General features: G+C 45.8%; 1 protein-coding gene across 1 annotated transcript in view; it reads right to left on the bottom strand.

The window, feature by feature from the left end:
* Positions 1-1,039: 1,039 nt before the first annotated feature.
* Positions 1,040-23,531, bottom strand: part of LOC147708723 (uncharacterized) — a 227,154-nt gene continuing 204,662 nt past the window's right edge. Inside the window, exons 19-21 of the mRNA XM_086925769.1 lie at positions 5,798-5,887; positions 2,416-2,505; positions 1,040-1,132 (exon numbers count right to left, since the gene is read on the bottom strand). Of these exons, the coding sequence (XP_086781895.1) occupies positions 1,040-1,132; positions 2,416-2,505; positions 5,798-5,887 (273 nt within the window). The remainder of the gene's footprint in view (positions 1,133-2,415; positions 2,506-5,797; positions 5,888-23,531) is intronic.

Genomic DNA, 23,531 nt, shown 5'->3' with positions numbered 1-23,531 from the left:
GTGAGTCATAAGTGTGTGCAAAGTGCAAAACACGTTTTTTGATAATAGTATCGGTATATTGACAAACAAGAAAATTATTTTCATGAGAGCTATTCGGCCCATCAATGAGAAAGGTAACTGTGTCCAGCTCTCTATCACCTCTGTCAAAAGCTGCACTGCTTTCCCATAATTCTCTCTTATTACCATGTCAGGGTATGTATGTATCTGAATCCTTAGGTTCATTGGTCCACACTAAAGGGAATTCTGTTTGTGTAGGCGTGGTGGATGTTGTGAGTGAAATATCAATAATTTCTTCCAATTTACTTTCAATCCTGGGGTTTGTTCTATCTATGTAGTACAGATTTGTAAAACTTTAAAAAAATGTTAAACTTAGTCCTAAGGGCTCCTCTTCATTTTGCTTAACCCGTTCGCTGCGGTGCAAATTTCCCCACTGTGCAGGCGTATTGTACGCGTGCGGCAATTGGACACCCCCCAGCCGTCCGACGCGCACACCCAACGTGACAGCTGGGGGCCGTCCGACGCATGAAACGAGTTAATCAGGCTCCACAAAAAAGTCTGACATGCCTGAAATAAATAAAACACCTGGTGGAGGTATTTTGTTAGCATGGTTCAGGCAAGAGTACTACACTTGCAGTAGCCATGCACTGCACATAGCCACACAAGCAAATGATAGCCATCTTCTGTTGTACTAGCACAGTTTGTACACAATATATGTCATTTTAGAAGGAACTATGCCCAGCCTTTTGGCTGTCATTCCACTTACTGGATCTGGCAAATATCAGGAACAATAGTTTAACCGAAAGTGTTCTTCAAAAGCATAAATAATTTTCATCAAATTTCTCCTTTATTCAAATACTTTGTGAGTAAGTGTATGTACAGTGCACAGCTAGAGTGGGCAACAAGACACAAGATGAAGTCATACACCAAATTGAATCTGCTGCAGAAATCACATGTAGACAGCAACAAACTATTTTATTTTTCAATAAGGCCCTTGACATTCTTTCTTATTTACAATATGCACTTGGCAGTCTTATTTTTATTATCCGAAAAGAATATTGGCAATAGTGTTAGTTATCTGTGTAGCATTCTTTTTCAAGAAGTTGACTAGTTTGGGGAGAAAAGGCTGTGTTGCCTGGAAAAGAAAGAGATAACCATATATAAAGATACATTTCAGTTGGGAGTTAAAGAAAAATGGAAAACATTTTTACATTTATAGGTAACTCGAACCCTAAACATAAGCTAATCATGACCAAACAGCAATAGTGATTCATAAACTGCATTGAACAATTACATTACATACAGGTATTATAACTAATGTGGCTTGCAGTACACCTCCAGCAGAAGTAAAAAACAGGATAAGTGTTAACATTTGTCCTGAATTCTTATGATTGTTATGAAGTGCTCAGTTGCACAATAACTCAGGACCAAAGTTTATGCTATTACAGTGTAGACCCTGCATAGCTGAGCTCCACAGGTTTCCGAGCTCCTTGACAAGTTTCCCAGATCCATGCATAACTAACTGCAATGGTGTGGGTGTTGACTTTCCACTCTAGGATTTGTAGTTCTTGTTTATCCACATAAAACCAGGAATACGTTTCCCAGAAGTCAAAGACTAAACCCTGTACCGGAGTAGCTAGTCAAGCCTGAAGCAAGGATTCTTGGTAGTTACAAGGAAATGGCAGGGTGTGAAGGGCCTGAAAGGTTTGGGATGGGCGGAGATACCCGATCTCACGATTCAGCAGCTTACTTTTCTAATCTCAGAAAGTGCTAAAGACTCAGTGCCATGCCACAGAAATTTGCACTAGTGAAAACTGATTCCACACATTTTTTCTCTTTGTAAAGATCATATGTTCTCTAAACTTTTTTAATGGAAATTATTGCAGTATGTTTGAGACAAAGCCATTTTGCTCCATAGTTTATTATAGTAGTATCACATATAGTGTTAAAATAGGTTTTTTTTCCAAAAAGGCAATTATGGATTAAGATTAGTTATACTTTCTCTGGTGCTTTTTAAGTGATGTATAAACAATACGTATGTAAAATAAGGTTTCACCGTCCATCTGTAATATGGACACAAACCTCAACATAACCTGCAAAGTCAGTAAATCTTCTATCATGTGGGATTATGGGGAAGAAATGGGCACTGGAAGGCGAGAACTGATGTAAAGATGAGCTAAATACAAAGGGCTTGGAAGGATGGAGGAGATGTCATTGGGGGTAACAGGATTGTCATGGAGCCATTTTAGTTTTGAGATTAGACACACCAGTTCTGTAGGGGGAGGGGCAGGCAGTATAGGATGCAGATGGATATTGGACACCCATTTTGAAGGACTACAACAAACCATGCATGTGGGGGTCAAATAAATACTCAACCATATGGCTCCCACCCCCCCATTGATATTCCCTGTTGCTTACCCTTTCTCTCTCAGAAACGTAATAGATCTGGTTTAAAAGTATAGGGCTGCTCCTCTGAAACATTCCCGATGTGCCATGCCACAGTGAGTGCTGCGAAGACACAAAAAAGGGAATGAGGGAAACACTCAGTCAAAGTATTGTGCCCCTGTCAATAAGCATGTTACCCACCCCAAACATCACTTTCTCTTTTTTCTAGTCTCCCCGGTTTGCTCTGCATCAGCTGCAGAAGAATTGTAGGCTCCCGTAGACTCTCTGTTACCATTTTGTTTCCAGAACCCACTTTAGATTGTATGTAGTGAAGTAAACCGGTACAATGCCAGTTGAGTTTCTAGCACATAAGCATTCCTAAGATTGCTTAATTGGGTAGGCAAAAGGAACAAATGATTGACGGAATGCTGAACAATGCAAACATTCACCCTCAGTCACAAAGATCTGTGTTAAATCGATCGTTATTTTGGTCACCACACCACCCGAGCTTGGACCCAGCCTTGTGGGTAGGCCAGTAGTTGGAAATTAAAGGGATGGAAGATACCATTGCTGGACAAGCTGTCACCAACCAATTACATGCTCACACTGAAACCTATAACACCCTAGGCACTAATGTACCACTGTAGAATGGTATTCTTCCTTACAGGCAATGAAAGCCCCACTCAGAAGCAATTGCATGTTTTCCTTCGGTGTTTAGTCTTTTCAACTCTTTCCATTGATTTTTCACCTTCGGAAATGATCATTCTGATGCAAGAGCGATATTATCTTACATAATTGATAAGCAATCACACTAACAAGGAAAATTAAGACTCATTCAGTAACCGGGGGCTCATTAATGCAACACCCTCTGCAACAAAATATGTGGGCAAAAACTGACAACCTTTCCCATTATTTAAAATGAGTAAGGAATTCATTTTTCCTTTACAATAAATCTGAATCCTGCTTAAAACATGGAACAGAAACTGCACCAGTGAATATCTGGGTCAGCTTGTGAGATTCAGCTAAGGCTTCCTAAGCAAGATGATGCATTTCAACCACTCTGTCTCATCTTCCTACACTATCACCGGTCTGTTGGGCATATCATTGACCACTGCGCTCCAGTTATTTGAAATCTCCCACCCTGCGAGGTCACATGAAGAGTACTGCATCATCCTTCATTCTGACCTAAAAGACACAGCCTTACCTTCCACTCCTAAGATGATGACTTGTAGATTTACTTGCAGGTCACAGGAAGCAACTCATGAATGTGAAAGAAGACCTCAAAGCAAATACAGATGTGGATGACTCCGAGAAGCCTGACACACCCTGGCTCCAAAATAGAAATCCAGGTGCTGAGACACCACATCTCCCTTACAAAATACTGGCACTCTGGTTCCCAACCTTCTTTGGAGACATTGTTCCATGAAAACCAAAGTCAGGGTCATAGTCTTTATATAGCCACAAACCCCAGTCTCAACTGACAGAAGCAGTGGCCAATACCACTTTCTGTAAATATAGCGCCTCAAAAAAATCTTGCCCCTCATCCCAAAAAATACCACCTCTGGAGGTAGAAACATCAGTAAATGTGACTACGGCTATTTCCTGTACATCACTCCCCCTGCCAAACCAAAGTGCTATGAAAAACGGAAACTTGCCGTTCAACGTTTACCATTCACACTTTTTCCACATACAAAAGCATAGACCAATCACGCCTCAATAAAATAGTCTCACTTTGCCTAACCTTCAACTGCCTTTAACCTGTTAACCACGGCGGTAATTCCGCCGCGGTGCAGGCGTTTCCGTGCGCGGGCGGGGCCGCGTCGGGCATTGGCCGACGGCAGCACTGGGAAGGTAGTGCTGCCGTCGGCCTATGGCCGACGGCAGCAAGGAAAGGGTTAAGGTTCAACACCCTTATACCTACAGAATAAAATCATACACCACCAGCTTACCATCTAAGATTCAAAGCAATCAACCTTTTAGTGGTTACTGGAGCCAATTGTAGAACACACTTCAGAGTCACTGGCTTTCAATTTTTCAATATCCTCCGCCCACACACTAATAATACTACTAGTAACCTGACCTTCAAGAATCAAAACTAACCTTGATCAAATTATTTCGTGCTTGCACAACCACTTATCAATACAATTAGAAACAATAAGAATGTCATGCAATAACAGTCATCCCTATACAACATGTGTCTTGCGGAAGCCTAGAAACAGTTGACATGAAGTGAGTGCTTAACTAAACAAATAAACATATAAGTTTTTCTAAAATCATGGTGTCAACATTAAGTGGTTATCTAGGGCTAGATAAAATACGAATGTAGGGTCAGATTTATCAAGGCTTTGTGTTGGTGCAAAGTCACAAAAAGAGATGAGCACTGGTGCAAAGTCTTGATAAAGTTTTCAATTTTCAGTGCAAACGTTTATTTGTGAGGAAGGTTGACTAAAAATAATGCAAAGTAGCTGTTTGTGTTACTTTGCATTACTTTATGTCAAGGGGTGTTACATGGGTTGTACATGGGCGTTCCCATGTAATTACCCAAGGAATTTAACACTGAGCCCCATCTACTAACGGAGGTAAACAGGGGTTTACACAAAAAAAATATGCCTCCATGAGAAAGGCACAAAGTAGGAGAAATACTTTTTTCTCCAAACTGTTCACTCATTGCACGTGTATAAAGAACATGTACAAAGTGGCAAAGTTTAGAAGTAAGTCTAAGCAAAGTATTTTGTACTGGAGGGTAATCATTTTGGTACAAAACCTTCTGGTACAAAAGTTCCTGCATGGTGCTAGGCAACCTTAAGGAGAACAAGAACTTGGGAAAATGACAGCAGTGCACTATCTGTGTAGTTGTGACACTGTCCAGCTCTCTTCCTTCCACGCAACACACCACAGTAACTTTGCTTGTCGCTCTGTGCTGCATGAAAAGTAGATTTTCCTCTTAGAGCTTAATGGCATTTTCAGAATGAGAAAGGAATAGTTTAGAGATTTGATCATTTGGGGGGGAGGGTATAAAAGTTTGCAGAAGATTTAACCCCTTCACTGCGGCGGCTATTCCGCCGCAGTGCTAAGGGGGCGGGGTGGAAGAGCGGCGGGCGTATGCTGGTGACGGAACCGCTCCGTCACCAGCGTCGGTTGCGCTGTGCTTATGACGGAGCGTTTCCGTCATGGCCCCGCCCGCTCAATAGAACGCTCAGCGCAGGCGCGGAATTCGCGCAGCGCATGAGCGGCGGGCGGGCCATGACGGAACCTCTCCGTCATCAGCACAGCACCACCGGAGCTGATGACGGAGCGGTTCCGTCATCAGCATACAAGGGGTTAAAGACAATTCACTGATAGAGAATTGTAACAGCATGCACTGGGTGGGGAAAAAGGAAACACTTACACATGGGCATGTCCACTGATCACTTACCCTCTGCCTTCCTGAAGTGTGATTTATAAGGCGACACACCAATGCGATACTGCTCTCTTGTTTTCCATCTGAGGTGCGTAAGTCCGGCAACTGTGAAGAGTCCGAAAAAAGAATCAGGCAAGATAACTCCTAACAGCCAAAACAGAGCCCTTTATTTTTACCTAGCTGTAGTTCTCCTATTGTAATGTTATCTAATTTCGAAATAACAACCTATAGATGTACTTCGGGACCAAAGCATATTCTTGAAACTATCAGAGAGGAATGAATAATTAAGTAGAGAACGGAATTCAGTTTCGTAAAGCTGTTTTCTGTGCATAGGGCTGATGCTTTAATGCATGGCAAGAAAGCTTTAGAATGCCCATCTATCGAATTCAACCTGAAAATTGAGTTTTTTGAAGTGTCTGGGGAGTGGTCAAGCAAAATATGTCTTTGCTATTTGTAGGGAAAACTCAGACACTGTTTCCTTCTGTGCAAAGAACCATAAAGAAGATGCAGGAGTTAAGATGGAAAGACACAAAAGAGGTGATTCCTGACCATTTGCAATCATGGCATAAAGATGAAGCACCCAGAGTGGGCTAGGAGGGGTGGAGATGACATCAATGTGGCAACTGTAGGTGGCTTAAGTTGGCCATGGATTTGAAATCTGATCTGGGTGCCTAAAACTGGCTTCTTTGATCACTCTATAGTTACCCTTATGGAAAAAAGATGAGATGAGGGATAATGCGGTTTTAGAATAACCAGTGGTGAAATATTTTTAAAACATATTGATCTAGGCCATTCCATTACAGCTAGCATGGAAACATTTAAAAAACAAGTTAATTCCCTATCCACTGATTACCTCTCACTTATTCTTTGACTTTCACTATCATAAGGGACAAGGCTTGTGGGGCCAGATGTACGACCATTCTCTTTAGCGAATCGCAAATTGCAAAGTTTTGCGACTCACAAAATGGAATATACAACAGTGTCTGTGACACTATTTGCTATTTTCAATTGGGTCGCAAAGTACCTGCCTCATTAATATTCAAGAGGCAGGTCACAATTTGTGAATCATTGGGAATGGCCTGCAAACAGAGGGATGGTGGTCTGTTGGGGATGTACACACACAGGGGGTGTATAGAGTAGACCACACAAACAAAACACAAACACCCCAATCAGGCAAATTGCTCCGTTTGGAAAAACTGCCCTCACTCACATACCGATGTATGTAACACGCTTCATCATTGGGCCTGCTTACAATATGCCCTGGTGTAGCCACACTCAGGGCGGAGCATAAGGGAGGGGGAAAAAATAATAAATTCCACTTAACAAGACGTACAACCAGAGTAGTTCAACATAATACAACACATAACATGAATTGCGGTGAGAGCCGTGCAAACACCCAGTGACCAAAACTGAATGTGCGACCAAAAGTGCAGTTCAAGGGAAGTGCTTAAAACTGATTAGGGGTGCAAACCAAACAAGTATCTTTATTAAACTTTCCTTGGTACCCCTATCAGGATTAAAAATAGGAAAAGGATGGGAAATGCCTTAAGCAGAAAATTAGGAATCTCAAGGCTTCCCTCCTACCACTGCTAAAGTCAACATGTTTCGACCGCTTCTTGTGTGCCTCTATAGGTCACTCCGGTCTTCTTAAGGACCGTCGCAATCAGTGCTACTCTGGGTCCTCCCGTAATTCGGATGATGGATCCCAAGGAACAGGCAGGTCCACTAGATCCGTGCCCTTCCTAAGTTATGTGTGGAGACTGATCCCTGAAGTGCGGGAATACATTCACTGCAGGAGCACAAGAGGAGATGATAGAAACAACCAATTAATTTTCTACTCTCTTCCTGTCCATCTACTATTAGCCTCCTTAAAATAAGCCTACGTCAAATGATTACAGGTTAGGCAATGTACCCAAGCACCTGCTCATGGTTCGCTGCCCATTACTGGGACATGCCCCCCTGGGTATATGAAGCGAACACAACTGTTCGTCCATTGCCTCAATGTTTTCAACATCATTACCACCGTATGCATTCGCGCATCTTCTGGACCCCCCTCTCTATGTGCAAGAGAGCCTGCCTACACACTCATATCTCGCATCATAAATAAATTGCCTGTCAAAATCCTCATTAATGTGTTCTTCCGTATTGCTTACTCACCGAGTTTATGAGATCCATAAACCCGAACTGGTGTCCGGCAGGGAGGTCGCCAGAGAACACAACCTGTAATACAGTAATACAGGTGGAGATGTTACCTTTTGTTCTCCCGTATCCCGAGGCACACCAAAGGTCTAATGCGCCCTCCATGTATCGAGCGCTCAGGTGCCGCCATCGGGTCCCTTCTGTTGAATGCTGCCTATGTATTCACCTCTTGAGCCCCCTCCTTACTGTTCCGTAGGCACACCGTCTCCTGATAGCCTGCAATCCGTGACACCGCGCAGTTAGTAAGCGCGGTGTCGGTGAAAAGTTCTTAAAGCCATCTACAGAGTTCCGCGACCCACGTGACCACATTGTCAGTGTCCTGACGTGGTGCGCTCTGCCCGTGCAACGTATTCAGTATCATGGGAAATGTAGTTAACAGGGGCGGGTCGACTATCTTTGCCGGTTCTAGCCACCTATGTGTCATTATCTGCATTGCTGAATAAATTATGGGCTAGGATCACAAAACGTTATAAGTGATGTCAAGTGTCCACGATGATAACAGGAGTGCCAGAGGCAATGATTTTACCGCTAAGTGCTCAAATTGCTGAGTCCCGTTCGGTTCTCTTCCTTGAACACATATCTCCCTCTCTCGTCCCAAAGTCCTCATCTGTTGGGGATAGAAGACCCCAATGTCTGTGTTTGACTTTTTAATAAGCAACTTTTTTTTCAAAATTCAGTCCATTTGGGAGTGGCTTACCACCTACTTGAAGTAGGCTGTAAACTGCAAGTGTTTTGCAAACACAAATGCAGTTGGAAAACAATGGTACATACCATTATGACTCGCTATTAGGAAGGGACGCCCTTGGCATGCCCTTTCCTAATAGCAACTTACAAACACTATTTTGCGAGTCACTGACTCGCAAAATAGCGTTTGTACATACCACCACCTTTTTTTGCTGTCACAAGCGGTCCGTTTCCGCGTTTGGGGCCCCTAAAAAATGTCATACATCTGGCCCCTGGTCTATTCCACTTCAAGTGTGGCAGGGCTGGGTTCTTGTTGTGAAGATACCAAAAAAGCTTAGGCAAGATTCAGTTCAAGGACAATCTCCTCTATTCACATAAATACAGTCTCTCTAGCTCCACAATGAAAGACATTTTGCTTTTTACTGGTGTGCAGCCTACAGGTGATCGTCTAAGTGGGAAGACAGCTTATGTTTAAGTCTGACCACTTTGTGAGATGATCAATGATTACTTCTAGCAAATTTGGCACAATGCCTAAAAAATAGTTTGGGTAATGTGTAGCCCAATTAATGTATTTAGTGTGAACAGGTTAAAAATGGAAATTACATTGTTGGTATGCCGGAAGAAACATTTCCGGGGAAGGTAACATGAGTAATGAGTAACCATTTATCCAGACATCAAGGGAAAGACAAAGAAGGGTGTTCCAGGTCAGCGATAATCATGCAGCAAGGGAAAAAGCCTCAATTACACTGCAGCTGAAGAACTGGTGCAGATAAGAAATTTGGTCTGGGGCTACATGGCCCAGCAGCAAAAGATGACCAGCTGCCCAACCCCTCAGTATCACTTCAACCAGGTAAGGTGCTCCCTTCTTTGCTCAGTGTTCCATCATGCAGTGATTTTGTGCAGCCTTCTCCTACTTTACCACCACAACTTCCTCTTTAAGCTCTGATTCCTCCACCCAGATGTCTCCATACAATTGGGCTCCCACTTCATCGCAGCCTACCCATGCCCCTGCACACTGCCACATTCAACCTCAGACTTACTTATCCAACACACGGCACTAGCCTCTTCGTCCATTCATATGCATGTACTTTCATCGAACCACCTATCCATGGACTCAGTTACTCTTCAACCAACCAAGCACTAACTTCAATTTAGTCTCCTTTTATGTTTAATGATCAGCAGTCAAACTTTAATCTGCAGTTATTTTTAAACATAGAGGGACAGCTCCCTCCTCTGCTCCTGTTTAAAAACCACCGACTTCCGTGATGTGTATACCCCTTGGTGCCCTTACATACTCAGAGTATTTAAGGCTTATGTACTCCGAGTATTTCACAGTGGCACCGATGGGAAGGTACTGCAGTGAATTTGGTATTTGGCAGCGCTATTTCTTAGAGCAACCTCACATCCATTTTTGGTTGCGAGGGTGCATTTGGCACTAAGAAAATAGCAGCACATGCACACTCCGCTCCATTGCTGAATTCCGCAGAATTTTCATGTAATCCCACAGAATTACACAAAATCAAATTCCACCGTTCTGTCTGCCCCATATGGTACTGCCTGACTGCAAGATTTGGCTTTGCAACTTCTCCAGCAGAAAGGCTGGCAGGCCCAGCAGAGTGTGTTATATACTTAACTAACTTGGAAGGTATGAAGGCAATGATTAGGAAAATATGTAAATCACAAAGAAAAAAAATGGATTTTTTTAGCTGATGTACATGTCTTTTTCCCTTTAGCTTTATCATTTCCTTTGGCACATAAACAAGGATCTAGATTAAAGAAGTAATGATCCATGTGTAAGAAGACACCTGACTATTTTTGGAGGAGAAAACCAGTGATTACTTATAGCAAATCTGGCACAATCTAAAAAAATATTTTGAGTAAAATGCAGCCTAATTAATTTGTTTACTGTGAATAGATTTAGAATAGAAAATAGACTGATGGTATGTGAGAAGCCCATTGAGCCAGAAATAAAGGTAAAGACTAGGAAAGGGTTCGTGGGTAGTGAGAATCATGCTGTGAAGAAGAAAAGCCTAGCTCTTTGGAGGACGTAGGTAACATCAACATATTGATGGCAAGTGAGAAAGAGGGGTGCTGAGGGTGTACTATGCAGCTTTTTCCTCTACTGATATGTGCATTAATTCACTTAAAATGTTCTTCCTTTGAAAATGCCTGGACAGTAAAGCATCCATGTGGTGCAATGCAGTTGTAACATTTTAATGTCACCCCACAGCAGCATTTGCATTCTATTTCAAACCTCTTCAGTCACCCATGGCACTCTGCCTAAGTCAAAAGGTGATCATAAATGCTCCAGTACCATCAATATTGTTTTGAGGAAATCACAAGTGATGGCAGACAAAAGCCTTAACCTCTTAGCTATCGGTCTTCCCCACCATCCTCCTGGTTATAAGCCTTTTTTTGACTATTTGGGGTAGCTCACGCTTAGGCCCCTGTAACTTTTTGTCAACATAAGGTATCCACGCCAAATTTGCGTCCTTTTCTTCCAACATCATTGGAATTTTAAAGATACCCAGGGTTGGTGGATTCCCCTGGAGGGGTCCCAAAAATTAGCCAAAAGACAGCAAAGCACATTTCTTTTTTTTGTGGAAAAGTGGGGGAAAAGTGCTGCAGAAGAAAACATCCGTTTTTCCCCTGCACATGGTATCATCAAAGAGATTGTAATACTCAAATCTCCATCTTCCCAGCTATGAGGAACAGACAGAATTTTGTCAGAAAACCCATATGTTTTAACAGTTTGGGCATTTTACTGGGACATAGCCTATTGTTGCTACTTTTTGCGCACCAACCTCCTTCCAGTTAGTGGTAAAAATGGAATTTGAAGCAAAAATGGATCCTGAAAAACTATACATTTCTGAAGTAGACACATTTCTGAATTCAGCTAGGGGTCATTTATGTAGATCCTTCAAGGTTTTTTTTAATAGAAACTAATAGTTGAAAATAAGAAAAATGGAAAATGAGATAAAAAAACAGCTATTTGTGCCGACGTTTTCCCTGTAACATCTTCTATGTATTTCAGATTTCTTTACAGCAATATACCGTCAAATCCAATGGACCCTTCTGGTTGTGGGGATATATAGGACTTGTAGGTTCACTGTTAGAACTGGGGGTCTCTAGTTGGCAGAGGTTGGTACCACTGTCCAAATAGGGACCCATGCTTCTAGTCAAGGTAAGGAGGAAACACTCTTTAGATAACCTCTGCTCACCCCCTTGGTAGCTTGGCACAAGCAGTCAGGCTTATCCAAAAGCAATTTGTAAATTATTTGTACCAACACTCACAGTAACACAGTGAAAACACCACAAACTGACTCCACAACAGTTTAGAAAAATAAAGGTATTTAATCTGAACTACACAAGACCAAAACAACAAAAATCCAACATACCCAGTTCAAAAATATGGTTGCAAAAGAGTTCTTAAGGTTGCGATAAAATAATCCACAGTTGCATGAAAAGTTCACAGTTGCGTCACGTTTAGCCAATAGTACCTTTTGAATATGACAAAGTTCCAAAGCAGAAGCTGGTGCAGTGGAAAATAAGTGATGCGTTGCACCTGAGACCCTGGGGAGGCAATGCGACAACCCCGCTGCAGCAGCGGGTGAGTTGCTACGAATCCAGTCTGTATGGGGAGGAAGGCAGACATGTATGGATTCCGGTGCGTAGGTTCCGTGGGAAGTTTTCTCTCGCACAGGCACGATGCGATGATCTTTGGAGTTGCGATGATCTCCAGGGCGATGATGCACGGACCAGCGGTGATCTCTCTCTCGCAGCTCCTGGATGCGATGGCTTCTGCGACGACACTCCCAGCGACGTGATGCGGTCCGCAAGCAAGCGGTGCGGCAATCTCACCCAACGACGACAGGCTCTGCGATGACTCTCGCAGCGATGGTAATCTTCCCGCACCGGTCTGGTGCGTCCTGCAAACAAAGGATGCGACTGCTCTGGCAGCGGCAACAGGCGCTGCGACGATCTCGACCTTCATAGCGGTGGGAATTTCCTCGCACTGTCGGGGATGCGCTCTGCAAGCGAGCGATGCGACAAAACTTGCAGAAAGTCTTTAAAAGCTTGGTTTCCAGCTTCCCAACACAAGTACAACTTCTAGAGGCACCACACATGGGACACACACTCAAGGAAGGACAGAACTCTCTCAGTAGAGTTCAGGGAAGCTGGGGGTGAAGTCCTTTTGTTCCTGGGACTTCAGAACAGGGAGCCAGCTCTTCTCAGGCCCTTGGAGATTCCTTCAAGACAGGGGACACAGCACAAAGCAAAGTCCTTCCCCTCTTCTTGGCAGCAAAGCAACAGCAGGTCAGTCCAGAAGAGCAACAGCAGGACAGTCTTCCTTCTTCAGTTTCAGCTTTTTCCTTGGCAGAGGTTCCTTCTTGATTCCAGGATGATATAATTTTCTGTTGTCAGGGGTCCTGTACTTATACCCCTAAAAGTCTTTGTGCATGTGGGCCCTGAGTCGGTCTGAAACAGTTCTGGGTGTTCCTCTAGCACTTTGTTTTCCTGACTTCTCCTTTCCTTTCAGAGTGAGCGGCAGGGTCGTCAGCCGCCCAGCAGAAGGTGGAGCCAGCATTGTGGAAGGTAGGCACAGCCCTATTCAGGCCCAGGTGCTATCTCCTCCCACCACTCAAGTTCCAAATGCAGTCATTCAGCCTAGGGCTGACTCAGCCAGCCTCCTGGGGAATCCCCAGCCCCTGTCACTTTCAAACCAGACAGTCAATTCACAAACAGGCCAAGGCACACAGAAAGGTCAGACAAGAGATCAGCAACTTTCTAAAAGTGCTGTTCTCAAAAACAGGATTTAAAAACAACCTTTCCTAAAAGATGTGTTATTAAATTCTGAGTTCAGGGATACTAGACTTTTATGTCCTATCTTGTTCCTATGGGAAGATATGCTGGTAGCCACTGTAGCCAGCATCCCCCATGATAGCCTATGGAGCAAGATAGCCTTGCAGCTGTGAAAAACGAAAACGGCTGTAATTCACTACCAGAGCATGTCACCTGCACAAGCACATGCTCTACCTTTCTCATACACTGCACCCTGCCCAAGGGGGTACCTTGGGCCTTCCATAAGAGTGACCAATGTGCACAGAAAGGGAAGGGTTAGGCCTGGTCAGTGGGGACACTGACCAGGAGGACATGGCAGTTCACAGACTGCATACAGGCACTGCGGTAGCAGGCCTGAGACACCATTTTAGGGCTACTTATGTGGGTGGCACAATCAGTGCTGCAGGCCCACAAGTAGCATTTGTCATCAGCATCCCTGGCACACTCAGTGCACTTTACTTGGGACTTCTTGGTAATACAAATATGCCAATCATGTATATCCAATCACAATAACAATTAACACAGAGAGCATATGCACTTTAGGACTGATCGATTTAGAAAAGGGGGTGGTGATGAACAGAGTGTCTGAGTTAAACAGACCACTCTTACCCAGTCCAAAGATCAGGGCTTGATCCATCACCGTTATTTATCTCACTGCCCCATCCCAGCTCAGAACCTGGCTATATGCAAATCAGTCTGTCCCTGGCCCAGTGCATCATGGGAACAGGGCAGACTAAACTACCAAGCCAATTCTTCACCAGAAAGGAGACAAGCTACCGGGGACCGGTTTCTGGCATTTCAGCCTTCTTCGGCCCGGCTTGCTTGAATCCTGATGAAGCAGTGAGAAAGGGACTCATGTCTGAGTATACCCTGCCACACCTATAGTGGCCAAAACGATTTAGAAAAGGGGGTGGTGATGAACAGAGTGTCTGAGTTAAACAGACCACTCTTACCCAGTCCAAAGATCAGGGCTTGATCCATCACCGTTATTTATCTCACTGCCCCAGCCCAGCTCAGAACCTGGCTATATGCAAATCAGTCTGTCCCTGGCCCAGTGCATCATGGGAACAGGGCAGACTAAACTACCAAGCCAATTCTTCACCAGAAAGGAGAAAATTAACACAGAGAGCATATGCACTTTAGCACTGATCAGCAGTGGTAAAGTGCCCAGAGTCCTATTGCCAAAATCCACAGGTCAGGAAAAATAAGGGAGGAAGAAGCAAAAGGTTTGGGGATAACCCTGCAAAAAGGGCCAGTTCCAACATTCACCAAGAACCAGAGGAACCCAGAGCCAATAATTGAGCTGGGTCTTTGAGTGGTTTTTCATTGTGTACCGGGCATATAGCAATTCATTTAGTAAAATATAAAGAGTGAGAAATAGGTATCAAGGACACCTATGTATTTCCAAAATGGGAACAAAATATAGAGTTTAGAAGCAGGAGCCATTTGCACATCTCCGAAACTGTGGAAACCCATACTAGCATGTGAATTATAGGACATTTTTCAAAGTGACATTGTCTTACATTTGAAAGGCAAAAATGCATGCTAACTCAATACGGAATATCAGTTGCTCTTCAGATTTGTGTTCCTCTAAGTTTCCCCATAAAAATGGGACCTCACTTGTGGGGGTAGGATTAGTGCCCGCGTCAGGAAACGGGCCAAAATGCAATGTGGACACACCACATTTTTACAGAAAAAAATGGACCCTTTTTTACAGTGTTTAGCTGTGGATTTTGAAACCTAGCTCTGCTGGAACCTAGGGAAATCTAGCATACCTGTACAGTTTTAAAAAGTAGACATCCAGTGGAATCCAGGAAGGGGAGACTTGTGCAGCTCTCACCAGGTTCGGTTACCCAGTATCCCTTCCAAACCTCACACTTTGAAAAAAAAACAAATTTCCTCACATTTCTGTGATGGGAAGTTCTGGAATCTACATGGATCTACAAAATTCCATGCACCCCGAATTCCCCAAAGCCTTCCAATAAAAATGGTACCTCACTCATGTGGGTAGGCCTAGTTCCCGCCACAGGAAACAGGCCAAAATGCAACGTAGAAACACATCAAATTTTTTGAGTGAAAATGACCCTTTTTTCTCAAAGTGCTTAGCTGTGAATTTTGACCCATAGGTCTGCCAACACCTAGGGAAACCTAGCAAACCCATACATTTTTTAAAACTAGACACCTAGGGAAATCCAGGAGGGTTGACTTGTGTGGCTATCACCAGGTTTTGTTACCCAGAATCTCTTGCAAACCTCAAAATCTGTCGCAAAAAAATACAATTTCCGGACATTTCTGTGTGGAAAATTTCTGGAATCTACGTGGATCCACAAAATTCCACCCACCTCACATTCCCCAAAGTCTTCTGATAGAAATCGTACCTCACTTGTGTGGGTAGGCCTAGTGCCACGACAGGAAACATGCCAAAACGTAACGTGGACACACCCCATTTTTACAGTGAAAACTGACTCTTTTTTTTCAAAGTGCCTAGCTGTGGATTTTTAACCTGGGGAAACGTGGTAAACCTATACATTTTTGAAAACTAGACACCCAGGGGAATTCAGGAGAGGGTGGCTTGTGTGGCTCTCACCAGGTCCTGTAACTCAGAATCCCTTGCAAACCTCAAACTTTGTCACATAAAACATATGTTCCTGGAAAGTGTTGGAATCCACGTGGGCCCAGAAAATTCCACCCACCCCGCATTCCCGTTAGTCTCCCAATAAAAATAGTACCTCACTTGTGTGGGTAGGCCTAGTGCTCGCAACAGGAAACGGCCCAAAACGAAACTTGGACATACTAAATTTTTTTTTTTTGCAAAAACCTTTATTGCACCATCCAATTACACAGCGGAACGCCTACAACCCAGTGGGCCGGCCGCTATAGTAGTCCGTAAATCACATGGCAACAGTGTAGATACAGTAGTCTATTTTTCCGAAACACAAACAGTAGGACAGCTGCCAGAAGGAAAAGGTGCAGCATATGCATATGTCTTTGTAAAAGTAATTGGTTTTTGGTGTATTTTTCTGTTTTTTCTCCCTCTCCCTCCCCTGAACAACAAGAAAACGAAATAACTGTTAGGAATATCAATGCGGTCATGCATTTATCGATATTGTGCTATCGTAGCCATCTCTCCGAAATATCCTTCACATGAGTCCCTCCCAGTCCCGCCAGTTGACCCCGGTTTCCATCATGTGTCTTTATGTACTTCTCTCTCAAGGAGTGACCCCCGAGGGCCACTTGTGATTATTGTGCACTCCAAAGTGGCTGAATGCCTTCACCCCGCCTCCGGCTCCCTCCTCCCCTAAGATGTGTGATGTACTAGCCATCTGCCTCTTCCTCGTCTGAGTCATCATGATCGTCTTCTGGCAAAGGATCACAAATCTCCCCCCTATATACATTCCATTTGGTCCAGATTTTGTTCCACTTCCCCGGGCAGGCATGGTTGGAGTATACCGCTCGTTCTGTTATCATTACTCTATCCATATTTCGACACCATTCTGACTTGGTTGGTACCTCCGCCACTCCCCATCTCTGTGCAATATCCCGTTTCGCTATATTCAACCCCACTGTGACCCAGAGTTGTCCATGTCTAGAGATATCTGTAGGCTCCCACACATTCAAAAGGCATCTTTTCGGTTCTGGCAACAATGATGTTTCTAGTGTTTGTGAAATCGTTTGCAGTATTTGTCTCCAGTATTCCTGAATCCGGGGGCAGTCCCATATGGTGTGAAAGAATGTACCTTCCTCCCCACACCCACGCAAGCAATAGGGGTGTTGTGTCCGTTGAATACGATGTAGCATTGTTCTGGTGTAGTACACCCTGTGTAATATTTTTAATTGAACTAATCGCAGCCGCGCTGAGATGCCCACTTCCTTAGGTGAAGCTAGTGCTTCATTCCACTCCTGCTCGTCCATCTCACTGGTGTCCCACTCCCATTTCGCCTTCAAGGACAGTGTTGGGTCCGGTAGATTATTGAGTAGTTTGCGATATGTAAGGGATGTAGCACGTTCGACCATGAAATCAGTAAGGAGGCGGTCCTCCAGCGGGGAGGACTCGGGCAGGTCAGTGTCTGCGGGCAAAGCCGTCACTAGTGCGTGGTGAATCTGGACATATCTGTAGAGCTCCCTGTCATTGAGGTCGTGCAGTTCTTTCAGTCTCTGGAAGGGTATCACCCCACCCCTCTCCCAAAGATCGCCCACTGTGGAAATGCCTATTGCGTCCCAGTGTGAGAAGCCCTTGCTGTTCCTCATGTTGCCGAGGACTCGAGAGTCCCACAGCGGAGTAAGCTTGGTAATTCTTCCTTTCCAACCCAGGGCCGTCGTCGCGGTGTGCCAGATTGCTACCGTAAGTCTGGTGGGTCCTATCAACATGCGAGTTTTGCGTTGGTCATATAATGGGGCTAGCAAACTGTCAGTACCAAGTTGTGCCCTATCTGCCTGGAATGCCGGCTCGGTTTGTGAAGTATGGATCCATTGGTTGATGGGTTTAAGGTGCGCTGCCCAATAGTACAATTTTAGATTGGGTAAAGCAATACCACCATCATACCACCCCCTGTGTAATTTGGACTGTGCGATACGTGCGGGGAGTTTCCCCCATAGGAGGTTAGACACTAACGCTGTCACCTTTTGGAAGAACCTGGGGGCCACCTGATAGGGTGTATTTTCAAAAACATATAGGAATTGGGGCAAGGCCATCATCTTGTAAAGTGCAGCTCGCCCCAGAAGTATCAGCGGGAGTCCTGACCAAAATTGGACGTCATGTTTGAGTCTGTCCAAGTGGGGTTTCAGATTTTTGTCCATGAATTCTACTGGGTCTCTGGTGATCTGAATGCCTAGGTATTTGAATGAGGCACCGGCTATTTGTAAAGGGCAGTCTGAGTCAAGGACCGGGGCCTGACCCTTCAGGACGTACAATTCAGATTTGCCCCAGTTTAGTGTGTAGCCGAATATCTTACCATGAGTATCGCAAAGGTGTAAGAGAGCGGGGATTCCCGTATCCGGATTGGTTAAGTATACTAGCATGTCGTCCGCATATAGGGACAGTCGATCCTCCCAACCCTCCTTCCAGCATATACCCTGGAGTTGGGGCGAAGTTCTGATCAGAGTTGCAAGGGGCTCTAGTGAAATCGCGAACAACAATGGCGACAGGGGGCAGCCCTGTCTTGTGCCCCTGCCCAAGGGAAACTCTCGTGAGATATGGCCATTGGCCACTACCTGCGCCATCGGGTCAGTGTACAGCAATCTCACCCACGCGATAAAGCGGGGTCCGAATCCCAAGCGTGATAGCGTCTCAAATAAGTAGGCCCATTCCACAAGGTCAAAGGCCATCTTAGCATCGAGTGCCAGAATCACTGCTTGAGTTTTCAATGAATCTGCCTGTGCCAGTACTCCATGCAATCTGCACAAATTTAGGGCTGTGTTGCGGTGGGGCATGAATCCGGACTGGTCCTGATGTATAAGAGATGGTAAATGGGGCAATATTCTCATTGCTAGGAGTTTCGCCAAGATTTTGGCTTCTGCATTAAGCAGCGATATGGGGCGGTACGAAGAGCAAGCTTCGGGTGGTCTGCCTGGCTTAGAGATGGCCACTATTGTCGCCACTCTCTGATCTGGTGGGAGTGTACCCTTCCCCAAACATTCCTTGAACATCTCGAGCAGATATGTACTGAGGGTCTCAGGCATCGCCTGATACCATTCCACGGGTATCCCGTTTGGCCCCAGTGCCTTACCCGGGTTTAAAGCACGGATCGCCAGTTGGATTTCGTCAGCGGTTATGTCTGCTTCTAACTCCTCTGTTATTTCCTGGGTTAACGTATTGACCTCAATTGGGGCCAACACGTCTCTGGCCATCTCGGGTGTCACAGTGCATTCAGAGGTGTACACCCGTTCGAAGTGGTCTGCGAGTAGTTCTACAATGTGTCCTGGGTTAGTGTGTGTCTCCCCACGCTCATCCTTCAGTCTTTGAATCCCCCTCGAGTTCCCTTCTCTTTTATCGAGCCAAGCCAGCATTTTCCCGGCCTTATCGCCCACTTCATAGACCCTATTCTGGGTGTTGGATAGGCTTTCCCTGACATGTGCGCCCAGGTGATCTTTGTACATCTGCTGTTGTAATGTGAGTGTGTGCAGGGTGGATGGAGTGGGATGTTGTTCATGAGCCGTAGTCAGTGTTTGTAGAGTCAATTCCAGGTCAACCAGTTCCTGAGACCGTTGTCTTTTGAAGCCCGTGATGGAATTTATGGCTTGACCCCTTAGGACCGTTTTATATGCCTCCCAGAGTACCTCGACGGAACGCACCGAGTGCGTATTCTCAGTGTAGTATTGTGTTGTTGTTTTTTTGAGAGCTTTGCGAACTTGGGGGATCTTGATGTATGCAGCATGTATGGGGTAAATGCGTTTACGTGCACGTGTCTGTGAGGAGAGTGTGAGAGTTAGTGGGGAGTGATCCGATATCCCTCGAGGATGAATCTCCATTGCGTCTATATAATGGAGCCCGTCTCCCAGGGTCAGGAAGTGATCGATTCTAGACAGACTGCCATGTACAGCAGAATGGAAAGTATATTGCTGCACAGCGGGGTGGAGGTGTCTCCAAATATCAACCAGTCCCATGGCTGTCCAAAATTGCTGAAGGCAGGGGACCCCTCCCGTGGAAGCTGGTGTCGGGAACCTGTCAAGTTGTGTATTCAGAACTGCGTTAAAGTCTCCCCCGAGACTTACTTCCCCCTCCGGGAGAGATAGGATAAAGTCGCCCAGTTTAGGGAGGTGTACCGAGTGAAGTGCCGGTGGGATGTATACTGAAACTAGGTTGATGAGTCTCCCTTCCCATTGCCCTTGCAGCGCTGCAAAACAGCCTTGATCATCTGTTTTGGTTTGTAGGGGGAGAAACCGTGTGTTTTTGCGCATTTGAATTCCGGTCCCCCTGGAACCGGACGTGAAATCCGAGTGGACCACCATTTTGTATCCTCTTCTATTCAAGGCCTTGGTAGCCCCCCCTGTTGAGTGCATTTCTTGCAATAGCGCTACGGTGGATTTTTGTCTCTTAAGCGCGGTGAGTACTAGTCCCCTTTTCACCTTATCCCCCAGCCCTCTTACATTCCAAGACAGTAATCGTAGTGAGGGGCATTGAATCTCGGGGTCTACATTCCCCCCGTCAGTCGCTGGGATGTCAGCCATTTGGACCTGTGGGTTCCGTAGGGTGTCGGTGGGGAGGTGTGGCACTTATGGCGGGTGTGTGGTTGTGAGGGAGGACGGTGAGTGTCCTCATGGAGGTTGGATACCTCACTTCTTTCTCTACTTCTGGGATTAGCTCAGGTGAACATTTCGTTTTTTCCTGCGACCTAACATACAAATTCCTAACAGTAAAAAAACAACCCTTCCCCCCCTCCCTGCATCCCTGCCTAACGGACTCTCTACTGCCCGCCCCCCCAACTGAGCAGAGTGCTTAACCCATCCCACAACCAGAGTACTTGCGTTTAGGGGGGAGAGTGTCTCCCCGGGCAGGCTGCATCCCTGCGTGCTTCTGGGGTAGCCATGCCAGAGTCCATGTGCAGCAGTCAAAATGTGAAGTCAATGATCAGTAATTATCATTAATACAGATCCCAGATTGGGAATCATTCCCCTCCTTCTGCACCCGCAAATCCGCGGGAGGGAGATCTCTCCGCTCCCTCTCCACGGCCTGATGTTTGTGAGCCATTTTTGCCGTGTCCTGCGGTGTCGTGATCCGGTCTATGAGTTCTACGTTGTCGGCCAACAGTGTGCCACCCTTCCAGCCTGTCCCGGGCAGTATCTGGGGAGTCAAAAAAACACACTTTTTTATCCGCTACGACTCTCAGCCGAGCCGGGAAGATCATCGAGTATGGTAGTTCCTTCTCCCTCAGCGTTTTTTTGACTTCCAGGAACGTCCTTCTCTTCCTGGAGACTTCGGCTGTGTAATCCGGGAAGAAGGCAATCCTTGAGTTCTGAATTTGAATGGCCGGCGCCACTCTCGCGGCCTGTAGTATTGCATCTCGGTCCCTGAAGTTAAACAGTCTAGCCAAGATTGGTCGGGGCGAGCCCCCCGTCTTCGGTTTTCCACCCGGAACTTGGTGGGCCCTCTCCACGGAGAAGAAATTCGAGAGTCCCTTGGGCTGGAGTCGGTTTTTGATCAGGTCCTCCACATAGAGATCCATCGCCCCCGTGTCTTCCGATTCCGGCACACCTAAAATTCGGACATTGTTGCGCCGGGAACGGCCTTCCTGGTCATCCAGTTTGTCTCTGAGCAGTCTGTTGTCTGTTTGTAATCGCTCCATTGCCGTTTGCAGTTCGGAGACATCCACTACTAGAGATTTAGTGACCACTTCGACCTGCTTGACTCTCTCATTCATTTTCTGGAGGTCCGCCCGTATCAACGTTACTTTTTTGAAAAGTGCCTAGCTGTGGATTTTGAACCCTAGCTCTGCAGGCACCTAGGGAAACCTAGCAAACCTATACATTTTTTCAAACTAGACTCACAAGGGAACACAGGAGGGGGTGACTTGTGTGGCTGTCACCAGGTTCTGTTACCCAGAATCCCTTGCAGACCTGAAAAACTACTGGCTCATCTCGCTCCTCCCCTTCGCTGCCAAAGTCACAGAGAGACTCGTGAACACCCAACTGACCGCCTTTGTCGAATATAACTCCATCCTAGATGCCTCCCAGTCTGAATTCCACAGCAACCACAGCACTGAGACCACCCTTCTAGCCACCACTGATGACATCCGCATGCTACTGGAGCAGTGACACATGGCTGCCCTCGTCCTGCTAGACCACTCAGTGGCCTTCGACACTGTGTCACACCGCACACTCACAGACAGACTTCACGATGCAGGGATACAAGGAGCCGCCCTAAACTGGATCCAATCCTTCTTCTCCGGCTGAACCCAGAGGATCAGACTCCCACCCTTCCGCTCCGAACCCACCGATATCACCTACAGGGTATCCCAAGGATCATCTCTCAGCCCTACGCTCTTCAACATCTACATGGCCCCCCTCGCCACCATCGACAGACAGCATGGGCTCAGCATCGCATCCTACACCAACAATACACGCTCATCCTGTCCCTCACGAAAAATCCCGAAGACACCAGCCTCTGCTTTCAGGAAGGAATGAAGAACGTGGCAACCTGGATTAAGGACAGCTGTCTGAAGCTCAACTCAGAGACAACCGAGGTCCTCATCCATGGACCTTGCTCCACTGACTGGGAGAACACCTGGTGGCTACCTGTCCTTGGGATCCCACCCACCCCCACTGACCACACCCAGAACCTCAGCATCATCCTCGAATCCTTCCTGTCCATGAACCGCCAGATCAACGCTGTTGCCTCCACCAGTTTCCACTGCCTTCGCATCCTCCATAAGTCCTTCAAATGGATCCCCTCTGACTGCAAAAGGACCGCCACCCACTCACTCATAACCAGCAGACTTGACTACGGCAACGCCCTCTAGGCCGGAATCAACAGAACTCTTCTACACTGACTCCAAACCATCCAGAACGCCACAGCCAGACTCGTCCTCGGAACTCCATGGCTCAAGCACATGTCCCAACACCTACGCACCCTCCACTGGCTCCCTGTCAAGAAGAGAGTCACTTTCAAACTCATCACTCACTCCTACAACAACATCCGACCCAAATACCTCAACCAGAGAGCCTGCTTCCACGCACCCAAGAGAAATCTTCGCTTTACCAACCTCGCCCTGGCAGAGGTCCCCCGCAGAAACAAAACCGGAGGAAGAGCCTTTTCCTACATCGCAGCCAAGACCTGGAACAAGCTCCCGGTGAACATCAGAAGTTCCCCGACCCTGCACACGTTCAGGATGAACCTCAAGACTTGGCTCTACAACTGCTTGAGACCCTCATGGGTGAGTAGCACGCTATATAAACCCCTGATTGATTGATTGAAATTATGTAAAAAAAATACATTTTACTAACATTTCTGTGATGGAAAGTTTTGGAATCTGTGTGGCTCCACAAAATTCCACCCACCCCGCATTTCCCAATGTCTCCCAATAAAAAT

Source organism: Lissotriton vulgaris, chromosome 6, assembly GCF_964263255.1.
Source record: "Lissotriton vulgaris chromosome 6, aLisVul1.2, whole genome shotgun sequence".
Lineage (NCBI taxonomy): Eukaryota > Metazoa > Chordata > Amphibia > Caudata > Salamandridae > Lissotriton > Lissotriton vulgaris.
The sequence above is the reverse complement of the archived record's forward strand: the minus strand, read 5'-3'. Positions and strand labels throughout refer to the sequence as shown.